Source organism: Somniosus microcephalus, chromosome 11 (assembly GCF_052327205.1).
Source record: "Somniosus microcephalus isolate GS21.2 chromosome 11, FLI_Smic_1.0, whole genome shotgun sequence".
NCBI classification, from domain to species: Eukaryota; Metazoa; Chordata; class Chondrichthyes; order Squaliformes; family Somniosidae; genus Somniosus; species Somniosus microcephalus.
In genome coordinates, this window is record NC_140997.1 from 56,353,462 (window position 1) to 56,370,222 (window position 16,761).

Sequence of the window (16,761 nt, forward strand, 5' to 3'; positions counted from 1 at the left end):
GTTTTAATGGAGGTGGGGAGGGCAACCAACCTGCTCCAAGGAGACGGGTTGCTCATTTAAATATTTTAATGAGGCTGCTTGCCTCCGATTTTATTTTGCTTTAACGCTAGCCGGCCGGGTTTCCCGGGCCTCGGAAACCCGGCAGCTAAAGGGAGGTGAAGACTGCTGTGTGGAAGAGGCAAGTGATTTTCTAGCACTGCGTGTGGGCCAGGAGGAGCAGGAGTGCTGTCCGCCCCTCCAAGTTAAACTGCTTTCCCCCGCCCCCAACCTCGTGCAATCAATCGGACCCCTCTTCCACCTTGCGCGATCAGATCCACTGACCCCAGCCCCCGTGCGCGATCGCCAACCTGTCCTGAATTCTCTCCGACCCTCTCTCTTCCCCCCTCCCCCAACCCTCCAATCCGCACTGTACCCTCTCTCTCCCCCGCAGTCTCTATCCCGAGGAGCAGGAAACCTACCTGCTCCTGGGCTGCAGCCTCTTCTGGAGCGTTCCCTGCCTGACAAGGAGCCAAGCTTATCAATCAGGCTGGATTCTGGAGTGGGGGGTGACCTTAAAAAGAAACCTGCAGGCAGTGGAATTACAACTCGAGGTTTCCCGACCAGAACTCCTCCTCCCCCCCCCCCCCCCCCTTGGAAATCAATGCCGCCCCTGTAAATATCGTTCTGAATCTATTATAATTACTGTTTTTTTAATATGTCCTTTTGTAATTATAAGCTTAGGAGTTCTATTGCTATCTTATATTGCTTTATAAGCGTGGGCTTTGTTGCACCTACTTCCTCCCACTCTACTACTGCATTTCATCATACAGCACCACTGGGGTGTTTGAGGGAAATATTTGTACTGTATCTTAAGGCTGAAACTTTCTGTTGAAATTCTTGCACTGTACTACTAGGACTAACAGACCTTGTCAGGCAAATGCCTGTTAAAGTATACGGATTGTTTTCACTACCATATTTAAACAGTGAACGGAGATACTGAAGAGAATGAAGTCAATTTCAAGCGCGTAGATGTAAGAGGGTTCCTTCCATTGCTACTGTCCTCAGTTTGTCTGCACTTTACAGGAAGGGTCTGTTATTTGCTGTTTAGTCAAGAATTCAACCATTTTTTTTTTAAATCACTTTTTATTGGATTACATTTTTTAAAAGGGACCAGCAAGTGCACCTGTAGCTGGCTTTGAATAACTGTCAAAGCTGGGATTCATAGCTGAGTTTTCCAAATGGGAATCCTTCAGTCGCCTACAAAATCTACTGTCTATTTTACTAGTACAAATTACAAAGTATAACAGACCATTTGACCCAACCAGTGTTTATGCTCCATACGAGCCTCCTCCCACCCGACTTCATCTAAGCCCATCAGCATATCCTTCTATTCCTTTCTCCCTCATGTACTTATCTAGCTTCCCCTTAAATGCATCTATGCAAAATAAAACTGATTGCATCTTGTTTAGCTCCATTACACCTACCTTTGTGTTGCTGCATCGAGATTTAATCTGATTTGTATGCTTGTCTTCAGGTTTCCTTCAGATGGAGTTAAGATGCCATTCGACTCCATTCAAAAGGGACATTCCAGCCCACATCAAACAGGTTAGAAATGCAGTTAACTTGAAATGAAAAAAGTGTGAAGGACTTGAACAGTATTTATTGTGCATTAGATTTTTAGTTTTTTTACTGTCAACATAATTTCAAAGATGGAGCATTGCCAGCTCACGGCCTGTATACAACTTGTGGCAATGCAAAGGACTGAAGGTTGATTCTTGCAGATCCTGTTGTAGGCTGCCATGGGTTGCTTCATTATACATTTACGAATGCTGTCCATAATTGGTAGATTTTTAATTCTGAGCTCCAAGAATCATTAATAAACTTGTCATTTCACACTGATGCCTCTGATCCTACAAACCAGTCTCAAATGATGCATTTATAAAAACCAACCCACCTCTGCACACACAACCAATCCTTTGCTGCCTTTGTCCCAGTCAAAAATATTTAATAATTTTCCCTTCAAAAACAGCATCAAAAGTCAGCATCTCTTTTTCTGCTACAATTTCATCAATGATGCCTTGTTTTTATCTTGCCTTATCTAGGTCATCCAAAACATTGCACTCCAATTAGAGTGAATCCGCACACAGTGAGTGTCAGTAAGGCAGTCCAAGACCGAGTTTCCCTCATCCAACAAATTACCAGCCCAGAAACAGTGAGTACCTGTCAAAAATTGGCACACTACTGATCCAATGCTTGATTTTATTCAGTGCATTATCTTGTCCTCAGGATGTCTGGATGCCTAGCACTTTCAGTGGATTACTTTTGAAGTACAGTCACTATTGTTATGTAACAAAGAAACAACTTGCATTTATATAGCGCATTTCGCGACTTCAGGACATCCCAAAGCGCTTCACAGCCAATGACGACCTTTGGAAATGTAGTTATTGTTTTAATGTTTAGAAATGCGGCAGCCAATTAACAGCAGTGAGATACATGAACAATTAAGCAGTTTTAGTGATGTTGTTTGAGGGATAAATGTTGGCCAGAACAAAGGGGGAACTCCCCTGCTCTTTTTCAAAAAATGCCATGGGAGTTTTTATGTCCAACTGAAAGTGCAGACAGGATCTCGGTTTAACGTCTTAACCGAAAGATGACATCTCTGACAGTGCAGCACTCCCTCTACTGCACTGGAGTGATGTGCTCAAGTCCCGAGTGTGGCTTGAACCCACAACCTCTTGACTTGGATGAGTGTTACCACTGAGCCAAGGCTGATGCCTACTGTCGACAAACATGCTGGTCAATTTATGCCCAGCAAGATATCTCAACAACTGAAATGTATCTGTTTTTGGTGCTGTTTTGTCGAGGGAGGAATGTTAACCAGGGCACTGGGAAAACTGGTTGCTCTTCGAATAGTGCCATAATATCTTTTACACCCACCTGAACAGGCAGACTGCTTCGGTTTAATGTCTTATCCAAAAGATACAACCTCCAACAATGCAGCACTCCCTCACTGAAGTACTAGCCTGGATAATGTAGTGGACATCAGCATAAAACTGATAAGTCAACAAGCATGCAAGATTTGTAAATTCACTCCACCCCCTGGGATGAATCAGGGATTTTCAGTTGCAGCTGGCCATTCTCGGAATTAAAAGGCATAAGAGTACGTTGTACAGCAAACAAAGATTTTGAATTATTATTGAACATTTGCGCATACATTTTAAACTGTGTCGGGCAGATATAGAATTGGAGAACTATACACCAACACCAGTAGGTTTCATTTCTTCTGCAGTACTTTTAGTGCGCGAGTTGATCACTTAAATTTCTGTGCTATTTTAATGTGGTGGTTAATCCATTTTATTTTAAACGGGAATGACATTGGATAAATTCCTCTCTGCTCTATTTTAACAAATGTTATCTGATATGCCTAAAAAATAGCAAAAATGAAATAAACCTAGAAGTGTTTCCTGTTGTAAGCATATAATGTTTAGTACTCTGGGGAATCTACATCATTTCAGGTTTTAGGAACAGGAGTAGGCCTTTCGCCTGTTCCGCCATTCAATTAGATCATGGCTGATCTGTATCCAAACTCCATCTACCCACTGTGGCTCCATATCCCTTAATACCCTTGGCTAACAAAAATCTATTGATCTCCGAATTAAATTTATTAATTGAGCTAACATCTACTGCTTTTTGTGGGAGAGAGTTCCACACTTCTACCCCCATTTGTGTGAAGTGTTTCCTAACCCCCCTCCTGAATGGCTTGGCTCTGATTTCAAGATTATGTCTCCTTGTCTTCCCCACCAGCGGAAAAAGATTCTCTCTATCTACCCTATTCATTCCTTTCAAAATCCTAAAAACCTCAATCAAATCACCCCCTTAACCTGCTATATTCCAGGGAATAGAAGCTTAGTTTATGTGCTCTCTCCTCATAATTTAACAGTCTCTTTGTTGAACCTCATTGAATGCCTTCTGAAATGTCCTTAATTTCAGTTGTGTTTGCAGTAGTTTTAGTTTGTGACTGTGCTGGACATTCATTAACCTTTTATAAATTGCAGATTTCATGGGAGCATGCCATTCTCAAATCTTCTGAAGTAATTGTACTCCAAAAACAAAACAAAACAAAACCTTAAAAATAATTTCTTGAAATTGAGAGCTCTTCAAATAAACTAAACAATGATGCCCTTTTGTTACTTGCTCTATTCCTTAAGAGTTGTTTCCTCTTCTAGGCACCTCGTAGACATCGGAGATCCTCTCGGAGCATTAAGAACATCCCAGAAATACACTTGGATACCACTGTATCACCCCGTTGTGACAAAGATGGCAGAGAAAGGGAGGATGAAGCCACAGCAAAAAGCGATGAATGTATGAAAGTGATTCCTGCGGATGATGGTGGAATTCATGTTTTTGCATGTCGAAGTGGTAGAGCTGCAGTCCACAAGTGCAGCAGTGATACAGAGGAGGTGAGCCATAAAACACAGAAAAACTGCTTGTATTTTTATTACTATTACATTTGGATTAAGTATGTGAATTTTCATTTTAAGTCCGGAGCATAATTTGTGAATTTTTTGGTCACCGCAAACCAAACACACCTGCACAGATATATGACCCAGTTTCTCTGTGCTATCCATCTTCACAGTCAACGCATTGGCAAGAAGGGAAGATTGGTTCCTCCTCCATTGCCACTGATGCTTTGGCGCTGGCTGCTAGGAATTGTGAAGGAGCCCCTTGAGATGTGTCCCTCCATTTTTCCCCTTTCCGTGGGAAACCCTTGGATTCTGCACAGCACCATCCTACAGCAGCACAGCTGTGATCAGGAGCTTGGCATGTGCTGCATCATGGGCAAGTTTAAATTGCTGGAGCTTTCTTGTACATCTCCCGATCACTATCATTTGCCGCTCTGGACTAGCCATCAGAAGATGTGCTACAATGGTGCAGTTTGTCTTCTCTTGGAATGGGAAAGCTACTTCTTCAAATGAGGTTGGATCCTCTGTGTAGAGAATCACAGTGAACCTCTTTTATTCTGTAACACAGCATTTTTGCTGCTGGACTGCATCCCTCATGTTTTTTATACACCATGCACTAATGCAGTACACCATGAATTTTAGCATCACTGGGCCTCATTAAGAATATAAAGGCCTCCACTGCCAGTTTTGTGTTGCATAATATATAAGGCCACATTGCCTTTGTTTTTCAGGCAATATGCACTAAGGTTTCTTCACCTACCAGGCTTCCTGGTCAAAAGTTCAAAGACCCTAAGGTAGGTCATTTGATCTGAACATTTTCTTCAGCCAACAGGATAGATAGTCTGTCAGAAATATTTTTATTTTAAAGACTTTTACAGGGGATGAGAAAAGCAGACTGCATTGTGTTAAGAAATATCCTTAGGAACAAGATGAATAATGTCGGGGAGCTCTTAAAATTTGTTTGTGACCATGAGCAATATCTCTTCACTGCTTAAGTTTATAATTTGCCTTTGATTAACGTGACTATTTTCCAATGGCAAAACTCCATGCCCCAAAATATGCCACTGCTTCCCTCACTTCCACAATTTTTGGATCTATTTAAGAATCTGTCCTTGATCCTTCGCTTCTATATTATGCCTATTCCTGTTACATGTGGGATCACACATTAACCAATATTTACCTTTGTGAACCACTCCTCCAAGACCCCACTGTAAATGAGGTGTGGCTTTTTATTGAATTGTCTTGTTAGAAATAATCTAATTTGATCATTTTTGTTCTGAAGCAACTCAGGAGGTGAAAGCTAGAGAATTTTCTATTTAAATTACTCCTGTATGTTTTAATGTTGAACTGTTTGAACTTTATTGTAAATCTATACGTTCCATTCAATCCCATTCTTCTCAGGGACTGCAGCCAGACCCTATACTAAAACTAAAGAAGATTATTGGATATGGAGGGTGCACTGTGAAATGTGTAAGTGTGCTTTGATCCTAAAGCTGTATTGCAACATGGTGATAATGGCTCATTGTCTTGTTTTCCGCCTTGTCTCCTTTTCTTTCTTTTTGTCTTGGTCTCATTTTTGCCTACACAAGAAAAGTCAGATGTTGTGGAGAGGTTGCTAGCTGCCTTTTGCCACAGATAATGTCTTGCAGCTGCTGGCTAATGATTTACAGAAAAATGAAAAATAGGACATTTTAAATTGGGGAAGCTACATTTTATAGTGTTTTTTTTTTGCTAGTGATTAAAGCAGAATTTTTGTGTTAACAGCTCTCTTCTACTTCAGAGAAAAACCAACTTAAAATGCACAGGTGCGTTTTTTTTCTAGATTGCTGTGTAATTTCAGCCAGACTTAGTGATATGGTGGCAAAAGATCAATAATGCTTTTTCAATGCCAACCGTGGCAATTATTAGTAAATAGGAATTGTCCATTTTGAGATGAGTTTACTGTGTCAGTGAAATAATACAAGTGATTCCATGCAGTGGACATGGGAAAAATCTTCTGTGCATTCAGTATAAGTTTTTGGAACCCAGAGTTTTGATTTAGAGGCACAGTCAGATAAAGCAAAGGAAATGGACAGCTGTTGGTTTCTTTTGTAAAGAATACTGCTTCTAACATTGCAGTATTTCGATACTGAGTTATAGGTATCCTCCCGAAGTTGTGAACTAGGTCTCTGGAAATAAATGATGGTAGTTTTAAAAAAAAGCATAGTTCTTTGATTCAATGTTTATAATGCCTCCACATCTTCCCATGTTCTGGAGGATATGATAAATAATTTGGAGAAGGGGAGGGGAGGAGAGCTCTTGGCTCTGAATTTGTGCAATCTAGTGACAAAACATTTCCTTCCCTACCAGAATATAGAACTCTTACTACTTTTCCAGCTACACCAGAAACATTAACTTAAATCACTGAATTGGAGACCATTGGACTGAGGAGATTATTTTAAGTTTAAAGGAATTATTTTCTCCCTTTTCCTTTCTGATGTTCTTCTACACCAGGGACTATCCTTGTGCCGAGGCAGGCAGGCAACCTGCTGTAAGGATTCTTTACGCCCTGCTCTATCATTGGCTACCAAGAAGTGGTAAATGTAGTCTGGAGTGTACCTTTTTTTTCCCCACAAGAAAAGCTTGGCTTTGCTTGTTGACATCTGACAGTGGCTTGACTGAGATTCTTGATCCTGCGACTGTGGCACATTATCTTGTACATTTGTCTCTTGCATTGGTTACCAAATGACAAAAGTTTGCTGAATGTATAATTTGAAATTTTTTAAAATAAAATAAATTTTGGATTTAAGTGACCATGCTTACGTAGCCACAGTTACATCACTTCTGGCCGCATATGCAGTGTAAGTAAACCTTTTGGTAACGATTGTAAAATATATTTTATGTTTTTTAATTTTTTAGGCTGCATGGACTAAATCTGGATCAGCTGTGGCCTACCCCTGTCATGCTATAGTTGTGGTGATGGAAATTGATACAGGACAGCAGAGATTTTTCATTGGACATACAGACAAGGTAAAGTAGATGCATTTGTTGTTTTATAACCCCTACATTGCTGTTTTCAGAGAGGTTTTGAAGTGCGTTATTTAGATCTGTGCTTTGTCCAGGGGTGTTACGACATGCTCCCAAGCATCTGCCACTTGATCGATCAATGACTGATTTGTGTGAGCAGCTAGACTTGATTTTAATTGTTCCTGTCCCTATCCCCCCTCCATCTCCTTTTTACAATTTACTAATGGCTTCAACATGGGTGCAGATCTAGGTCCTACTACACAGTAGATCAATGTGGTACCCAGTCAAACTGCCATACTGTATATAACAAATAAATTTAAATACATTCAGCTTTCTTGTCAAAACCCTCTGTTTCTCTTTTGTCTGTTTTCCGGCAGGTTTCTGCTTTGTCCTTTAATGGCAACACAACACTACTCGCATCAGCACAGACTGGGAATATGAGTCTGGTCAGAATTTGGAACTTCAACAAAGGGAGCTGCCTGACAATGTTTAAAACCCACGTGCATTCAGTGTCATCCCTCAGGTAAGGCTGGACTGCAGGTTTGCTGTTTTGTGTTCCTCCTTGCTTTGTTAATTATAAGTACATTGAACAAAGTAATCAGAGACTTTTATTATTCCTCAAATTCCTTGTACTCCGTAAATCCAAATAGACAATATGATGTGTTAAGTGTACTAAACTTTAGTGTTTTCTTAGATTAATCATTAAAGATCTAGTAAGAATATTTATTGTGCTAAATATGTTGAGTTCCCTCACCTATTTATACAGTTTCAATTATCATTGTAGCCAGTATGTTTAATAAAGGGATGTTTAATGCACTGAATTAACAAATAATCCTAAATAGTATGAAGGAAGGTATTTGTACACTTTTTTAGTTATCCCTTTTGTTGTATTTTAAATCATTTACATCCCACTATTTCCATTCCTGATGTTACGCTGGGAGGTGTTCTGGACAAAATGTTTCTCGGTGTGCCTCCAACCAACAATTGTAAAGTGTGTATATGTTTTTTATATATATATATTTTTAAACGAGGTACAAGTTAGAGTCAATAATAACTACAGATATCTTAGTTGCAGCATGATAGGAATTTCAGCACAGAATAAGATGAAGAATCGCTATAATCAGACCTGTGCTGCTGCCAGCTCCACAGTGGAGCTACCTACTCTAAACCCATTTCCCTATTAATACACAAGAACATAAGAAATAGGAGCAGGGGTAGGCTGTACGGCCCTTTTGAGCCTGCTCCGCCATTCAATAAGATCATGGCTGATCTTCGACCTCAATTCCACTTTCCTGCCCGATCCCCATATTCCTTGATTCCCCTTGAGTCCAAAAATCAATCTATCTCAGTCTTGAATATACTCAACAACTCCACATCCACAGCCCTTTGGGGTAGAGAATTCCAAAGAGTGAAGAAATTCCTCCTCCTCTAAGTCTTAAATGGTCTACCCCTTATCCTGAGACTATGTCCCCTAGTTCTAGACTCTCCAACCAGGAGAAACAATCTCTCAGCATCTACCTGTCACTTCCCCCTAAGAATCCTCTATGTTTCAATGAGATCACCTCTCATCTAAACTCCAGAGAGTATAGGCCCAATCTACTCAATTTCTCCTCACAGGACAACCCCCTCATCGCAGGGATCAATCTAGTGAACCTTCGTTGCACTGCCTCTAAGGCATGTATGTCCTTTCTCTGATAAGGAGACCAAAACTGTGCACAGAACTCCAGGTGTGGTCTCACCATAGCCCTGTACAATTGTATTAAGACTTCCTTACTCTTATACTCCAACCCCATTGCAATAAAGGCCAACATGTCATTTGCCTTCCTAATTGCTTGCTGTACCTACATGCTAACTTTGTGTTTTCTGTACGAGGACACCTAAATCTCTCTGAACACCAACATTTAATAGTTTCTCGCCATTTAAAAAATATTCTGTTTTTCTATTCGTCCTACCAAATTGAGTAACCTCACATTTCCCCACATTATATTCCATCTGCCACCATATTGCCCACTCACTTAGCCTGTCCATATCCCTGTTGGAGGCTCTGTGTCCTCCTCGCAGCTTACTTTCCCACCTAGCTTTGTATTGTCAGCAAACTTGGATACATTGCACTCGGTCCCTTCGTCTAAGTCATTAATATAGATTATAAATAACTGAGGTCCAAGCACCGATCCTTGTGGCATCCCACTAGTTACAGCCTGCCAACTGGAAAATGACCCATTTATCCCTACTCTGGTTTCTGTCCATTAACCAGTCCTCTATCCATGCTAATATATTACCCCCAACCCCATGAGCCCTTATCTTGCATAGCAACCTTTTATGTGGCACCTTATCGAATGCCTTTTAGAAATCCAAATATACTACATCCACTGGCTCCTCTTTATCTACCCTGCTAGTTACATCCTCAAAAAGCTCGAATAAATTTCTTAAACATGATTTCCCTTTCATAAAACCATGCTGACTCTGCCTAATCATATTATGATTTTCCAAGTGCCCTGTTACCACTTCCTTGATAATGGATTCCAGCATTTTCCCGACTGGCCTGTAGTTCCCCGTTTTCTCTCCCTCCTTTCTTGAATAGCGGGGTTACATTTGCTACCTTCCAATCTGCTGGGACCGTTCTATGCTTATTCAAATGTTTGATTCCCTTGTAAATGTGATCTCCCTTTATTACTCTATAATTCGATGAACAATGTGTAGAATATAATTTCCCTACAGTATCTAGTTGCTTTATGGTTACATAGAGTTGCTCCATAAGCCACTCAAAACTCTTCTAATGGTTCGTTGTATTTTTGTAGTGTTCAGGACCCTAAGACCAATGTAGTTGCAGAGTTAACTGTGTTTCTGTTCCTAAAAGAAACCAGTGAAATCCCTCCACAAATAAAGGATACAATTGCTGAGGCTTTGATGTGACTCCTGAAGCAGTTTTGCACTCAAATATTTGAATAGTTCATGGGAGCTGATAGAATGTTTGTTGTTTGAGTCTGAGTATTGCTTGAGTGATGGTCTTGATCTGTTATTAAAGGCAATGATCCTGGCTGGTTAGGATTGGCCCAAATGACAGGAAAGTTTTAAAATAGTGTTTTCCTTTCCTTCAGTTTTTCGTTCAGTGGGGGAGTTCTTTGCGGTGTAGGAAAGGACGGTCATGGTAAAACAGTAAGTACTTTTAGTACAATAGCAAAATACTGCAAATCTGAAATAGCAACAGAAAATGCTGGAAACGCTCAGCAGGTCAGGCAGCATCGAGGAGAGAGAAACAGAGTTAACGTTTCGGGTCGAGGACCCTTTGTCAGAACAGAACAAGAACTTTCAGTACAGGAATCCCGCCCCAACCGCGGTTTTGCCATACGCGGATTTCAAGTATACATGGTTTCCTCTCTCCGACAACTTTTGCGTATACACGGTTTTTAATTTAGGATTACGGTAAATAACATGATTTTATTGCTTTTATATTTTTTTATTGTTATTTGAACATTTATACTGTATTTGCCAACCGCGGTTTTACTAACCACGGGTTTTCAGGGATGTATCCCCCGCGGTTGGGGAGGGATTACTGTACTTGTATGGACACCCTCAAGATAACCTAAGTCATTAATTGCATTGTGGGTGGTGCAGGTCAATCTATCCCTTTGTAATTTAGATTTCTGTTAATTGTAATATTAGTAGAATAATATCACCAAACTTGACGCAGATAGAACCAGGTACATTTGAAAAGCTCAATAGGACAAGTGCAAGTCAGTAAATCCAACAGTGGAGAGTCTGTAGAAAAATGCGGTAAACTATGCCACATTATAACTGCACTGCAAGTGCAGTATTTAAAGATGGGGCCTGAGTGCAATCCAGACTTCTGTCAAGAAGATAATTTTGTCATTTAGACCTTTTAAAATGATTGCAAATAACTTCCTTTAATATCCTTTGTAGCTTTATTTCTCTCGCTTTTAAATTTTGTTGGAATACTTTTTATTAAAACAAATAATGATGACGTTAACTCAGTTGAAATGTTAAAATTGTTGAAGTGCGACTGTTTGAATTAACACTGGATTCCTCACGCTGACTGGCCTAGTAACCTTTCTTAGCTGTTTGCCCGATATTCTCGTTGGCACTTACTGCTTAACTATAGGTATTCAAACCGGGTCAGTAGAATTGTAAAATATAAAGAATGCTATTTGTAATTTTTGAACACTCTTTTATAAATTCATTTTTAAAAATACATTTTCTTGTTCCATAAGTTTACTGCAAGCAAAGACTAGGATCACATAGAAAATTGAAGTTAACTTGAGGTATGGGAAGCTCTAACTACGTGGGCAAATTGTAAATGCCTAAAAATAAAGTACTACCAGGTCCCGTTAGAATAGTGCTTTGTCAATGAAGGGGTTCAGGAATAAGAGTGCAACGCAGCAGTCCTCTCGGTATAGTACCAAGATTTTTGATGAGGCTGACACAGAAGCCTTGCAAATCCACAGGCCTGCTGCACTGGTGGAAGTGCGGCAGAGCAGGAGTCAGTGACCTCCACCCCTGACCCTGATAGAGTATCTAATGTTGAGACAGGGCACCTCATTGGTATACTTTGGAACTAGATTCTTTGGAACTCTCTTCCTCGGAACTCTCTTCCTCAGAGGGCGGTGGAAGCAGAGTATTTGAATATTTTTACGGCAGAGGTAGATAGATTCTTGATAAGCAAGGGGGTGAAAGGTTATCGGGGGTAGGCGGGAATGTGGAGTAATCAGATCAGCCACGATCTTATTGAATGGCGGAGCAGACGTGAGGGGCCGGGTGGCCTACTCCTGCTCCTAATTCGTATGTAATGATCAGCACCGGGCCACTATGGGTGTATGTTGGGCATTCACCAGAGGGGGGGGTCTATGGTGCTCCTAATTGGTGCTGCCGGTGAAGAATTATGGAATTCAGGCCTGGACCCCTCCCCAGATGGACTCTCATACAATTTTTCCATTCCTTCCACCGCACCCCTAGCTGACTTTCGCCGGGACTGTAAGTTGAATTTGTGGAAATTCAGCTTGCGGTGGGGGGAGGAAAAGATCACTGGGTTGGCTCGGATCGCGGGGGTGGGGGTTGGGGGGTGGTCTGGAGATTGGATTGTGAGAGGGGGTCGTCCGATCATGTTGGGGGTTCTGGAGATTGCGGGTAGGGAGGAAGATTGTGGCAGGTTAGCTTGGGGGACGGGGATGGGTGGGGGGAAAGCACTCCTCCTGGCCCATGAGCAGTGCTGGAAAAGCGCTTGCCTGCTGGATTCGGCAGTTCTCGCCTCCCTGTAGCTGCCAGGTTTCCCAATCCCTGGGAAAGTTGGCCCACAGCCATTAAATCCAAATGGCTGCTAAATTCTGAGGCATGCAGCCTCGTTAACATATTATAATTACTGACCCGCCTCTCGAGTGTGTTACTCGCCCGATTCCCCAACCCGTCCTGGTTAAACCGGATGTAGGCGGGTTGGGGTCGGGTTTCCCATTTTTACAATTTAACCCCCAGCCACTATCCTGCCCGTCTGTTCAATTTGCATTTGCCTGATAATTTTTTTTATTTTTTAAAGCTAAGTGGCATGTTACTCAAAATCTAGGATATCCCAGTAACCCTTCCTGGGATATAACTTAAGTATTTTTGTTTGACTAAGGGGCAATTGGGGAACCTCATGAAGAGACATATTAGAAGAAGAAATCTATGACAGTTTGAAATATCTGGTTGAATACAATGTGTATTTAAAAGCCATTAATAATAGATTAGATTCGCTTGGGGTTACATTTTTTCTACTCTGAATTGGATAAAAGATTGCGTGCTGTAAATATATAGCCATTACAGGTAGACTATCCTTTATCCGAAAACCTTGGGACCAGCTGTGTTTCAGTTTTCGGAATTTTTTGGATTTCAGAAGGTTTTCATCTCCGTATCTGACAACAAACACTGTTGCTTAGCAACAGCTTGTAAACACTCGGGCCCTGCCTTGGAAGCGTCTCTGAAGCTGTTGCTAAGCTACAGAGACTCTTTCCACAGCCTGACTGTTTTTAAAAAAAAATGCTAGGGGAAGAAAAAAAATGCTAGGGGAAGAAAAAAAAACTAACAAAACGGCTGCTGATTTCTGCCGTTAGATCGAGGTTTCCGGCTCCCCCTGCTCTGTATCTGAATTCCTTGACTTAGCGGGGGTCTGGGGCTCGACTGCCACAGCCAGTTGTGGGAAAGCCGGATATCGGCTGTCTCCTACACTAAGCTGGCCCGCAAATCAGGTCGGGGGTGGGGGGAAAGAAAAGACTATCGGACGGGCTGCTGTATTGTTGGGTTTACTCTCCCGGTACCTCTTTCACACTGCCCGGCCCGGCCTGCAATCTCCTACCCAGGAGGGAACTCTGTGACCCTCTGCCCTGCTCACAGGGAAAGGCAGAGCTCCCGGACCACTCCTGTCATGTTTGGCGCCACTCGGGTCATGTCGTGCGCACGACTTATGCTCCATGAAAAAACTTTTGGTTTTTGGAGGTTTTCGGTTTTCGGAAGTGCGGATAAAGGATAGTCTACCTGTATTTGACTTCAATTATTCTTTTCATTATTTATGCAGCAAATTTGCTTCTTTTTAATCTTTTAAAAACAAGCACTAGTAATTTCCAAGTGGGAATCTCCCAATCTCCCGCCATAACTTTGGCGGAAACTCAGGAAAAACTATGTAAACGACTAGTCATACGTTTCTCCAGGATTTCCACCGAACTTGTAGTGGGCGTTTGGGGGAACCCCAATGGAAATTCTACCCTGAGCCCTAATGTGGTGTTCAATGTACCATTTTCAAAGATTTGAATTGAAATCTTATGGAGGCATAAGGTTAGTCCAGAATAGCAAATACTGTTTGGTAATTGCTGTTCATTTCCTGGGCACATTACCAAAACCTTTCCTAGATTTCAAGGCATGGGGAATCAAAGGTTTGGGGAATTGGGACACATCCACAAGAGTGATCTGAAATATGAGAGTAGGAATAATCTAGGCTAAGGCGTTCTAAAAAGACCCAAAAATGTAATAGTGGTGACAGCATGGGATTAAAATCCATGGCATCCAAATAACTGTAACCTTAAAGGGGAAGCCACCACAACAGCAGACAAAAACAAAAAAAATTAGCTGATGAGGAAAAGGAAACCTGATGTAAATGGGAGGAGCAGAAATAATACTCTGCAAATATAGGCAATTGTAGACTCTTTATTTAGGGTAATAAAATAGGGGATGGGGGATTGAAGTTGTCCTCGAAGTTATAGTAATCTTTCTCTGCAGATGGTTGTGGTTTGGAACACAGCAAAGTTGAATCAGGATGGTGAAGTAGTCGTGTTGGCAAAAGCTCACACTGAAGTTGACATTCAGGTGATGAAAATAGCTTCTTTTGATGACACGAGGTAAGACATTCAATGCTGTTATATTGACCTTTCTCTGTAAAATGATGTATTCCCTCCTCCCCCTTTCCCTGTATGATGGCAATTACTTCTCTCCCATAATATGGTAGTGGTGTGTTTTCTCCCATCTCTGCCAGAGGTTGCAAGTTGTTTTTCCCGATTTCCAATTCAATTCAGTGTTGGATTAAATGTTGGCTCATTCATTGGAAAAAGCATGTAAATGTGAAAGATTATTATAAACCTAGTTGGAAAACTTTTTACATTGAATATACAGCACAGAAACAGGTAATTTGGCCCAACTAATCTGTGCTGGTTTTTCTAATCCACACGAGTCTCCCCCCACCCCCCCCCCCCCCCCCCCCATTTTATCTACCTCATCTCAGCCTTTCAGCATATCTTTCTATTACCTTTTCTCTCACCTACTCATCTAGTTTCCTTTTCAAAGCATTTAAGCTACTTGCCTCAACTGCTTTCTGTGGTAGCGAGTTTCTCATTCTAACCACTCTTCAAGTAAAGAAAGTTCCCTTTATTTCCCTATTGGTTTTATCAGTAACTACCTTGTATTTATGGCCCCTAGTTTTGGATTCTCCCACAAGTGGAAACATTCTTTCCACATCTACCCTGTCCAACCCATTCATAATTTTAAAGTCCTCTATCAGGGCTCCTTTAAGTCTTCTCTTTTCTAAAGGGGGAAAAAAAACCAACCTGTTCAATCTTTCCCAATAGCTGTAATCTCTCACTTCTAGTACCATCCTTGTAAACCTTTTTGCACTTTCTCCAGTGCTTCTGTGTCCTCTTTATAGTATGAAGATCAGACTTGTGCACAGTACTCTAACTGCAGCCTGACCAGGGTCCTATACAAGTACAATATAACTTCACGACTTTTGAATTCTGTAACCCAAAAAATAAATCCCAGTGCTTTGTTAGCATTTTGAATTATTTTGCTAACCTGCGATGCTGCTTTTAATGAGTTGCTCACCTGTATCCTTAGATCCCTTTGCCCATTCAGTTACTTATTTTCTATGGTGTAGATACAACCATGATATCTTGATACAACCTATGTGACACATTTAATATTTTATGTGACTGTACAGTGATTGACTCGTTGTTTGTCTGACAGGATGGTGTCATGTGGAAGAGATAATATTCGCCTGTGGCGAGTTCGAAGTGGGGCACTGCGGTCTTGCCCAGTAAACCTGGGTGAATATCATTGTTTGGAATTTACAGATGTAGCATTTGAAGAGGGGCATCTGGCTGACAAAGACCCCATGGACAGAACACTGTAAGGGCAAAAGCAAACACAACAAATAAAAAAGGAAATAAAAAGAGAAAATGTTGGAAATACTCAGCAGGTCAGGCAGCATCTGTGGAGAGAGAAACAGAGTAGTTTGCCAAGACCAGTTCCATGTGATCTAACTCAAGTACTGATTTAAACTAATTTGATCAAACCTGCCAGTGTATATTTCATATTATGTATCCTATATATATCGCTTTAAAACCCATTTATTTACACAGGGATAGGGTGTATACGAGGAATGAGTGTATGATCCATCTGTTTATTTAGCCACATATTTAGTAGTAGTTAGAAACAACTTTAAAGAGCTTGCTCATTTCAAGAAGTGGCCTGTATAATGTTAAGATTTATATTGGTTGCGGTGCACATTCTAAAATCTCAATATTTAAAACAAATCTGTGGGTTATCTGATTAAGTTGAATTTATAGATTAAGGTTTTAAAGCCAATAAAAGATGCAAAGAATGTGTGTGAGAAGACTGATGGTTGAGCTGAACCTTTTACATGGGATGGGGATAGAAGCTGTAATTTTAAGCACGACTACATTTTGAGGATCACAGCAGTTTGGAAACACGATTTTATTGTGTTACAGAAATATACTACAGGCAGGTTGAAGTTTAGGAACAGAAGTAATGGGGTGGTAGATAT

General features: G+C 41.0%; 1 protein-coding gene across 3 annotated transcripts in view; it reads left to right on the plus strand.

The window, feature by feature from the left end:
* Window positions 1–16,761, plus strand: part of wdr90 (WD repeat domain 90) — an 88,930-nt gene that overhangs the window by 19,824 nt on the left and 52,345 nt on the right. For all 3 annotated transcript variants that reach the window (XM_086000738.1, XM_086000737.1, XM_086000736.1), the window contains exons 8-17: window positions 1,514–1,584; window positions 2,082–2,191; window positions 4,206–4,439; window positions 5,174–5,236; window positions 5,844–5,912; window positions 7,341–7,451; window positions 7,826–7,971; window positions 10,547–10,604; window positions 14,706–14,824; window positions 15,942–16,103. In XM_086000738.1, coding sequence (XP_085856864.1) covers window positions 1,514–1,584; window positions 2,082–2,191; window positions 4,206–4,439; window positions 5,174–5,236; window positions 5,844–5,912; window positions 7,341–7,451; window positions 7,826–7,971; window positions 10,547–10,604; window positions 14,706–14,824; window positions 15,942–16,103 — 1,143 coding nt within the window. The remainder of the gene's footprint in view (window positions 1–1,513; window positions 1,585–2,081; window positions 2,192–4,205; window positions 4,440–5,173; window positions 5,237–5,843; window positions 5,913–7,340; window positions 7,452–7,825; window positions 7,972–10,546; window positions 10,605–14,705; window positions 14,825–15,941; window positions 16,104–16,761) is intronic.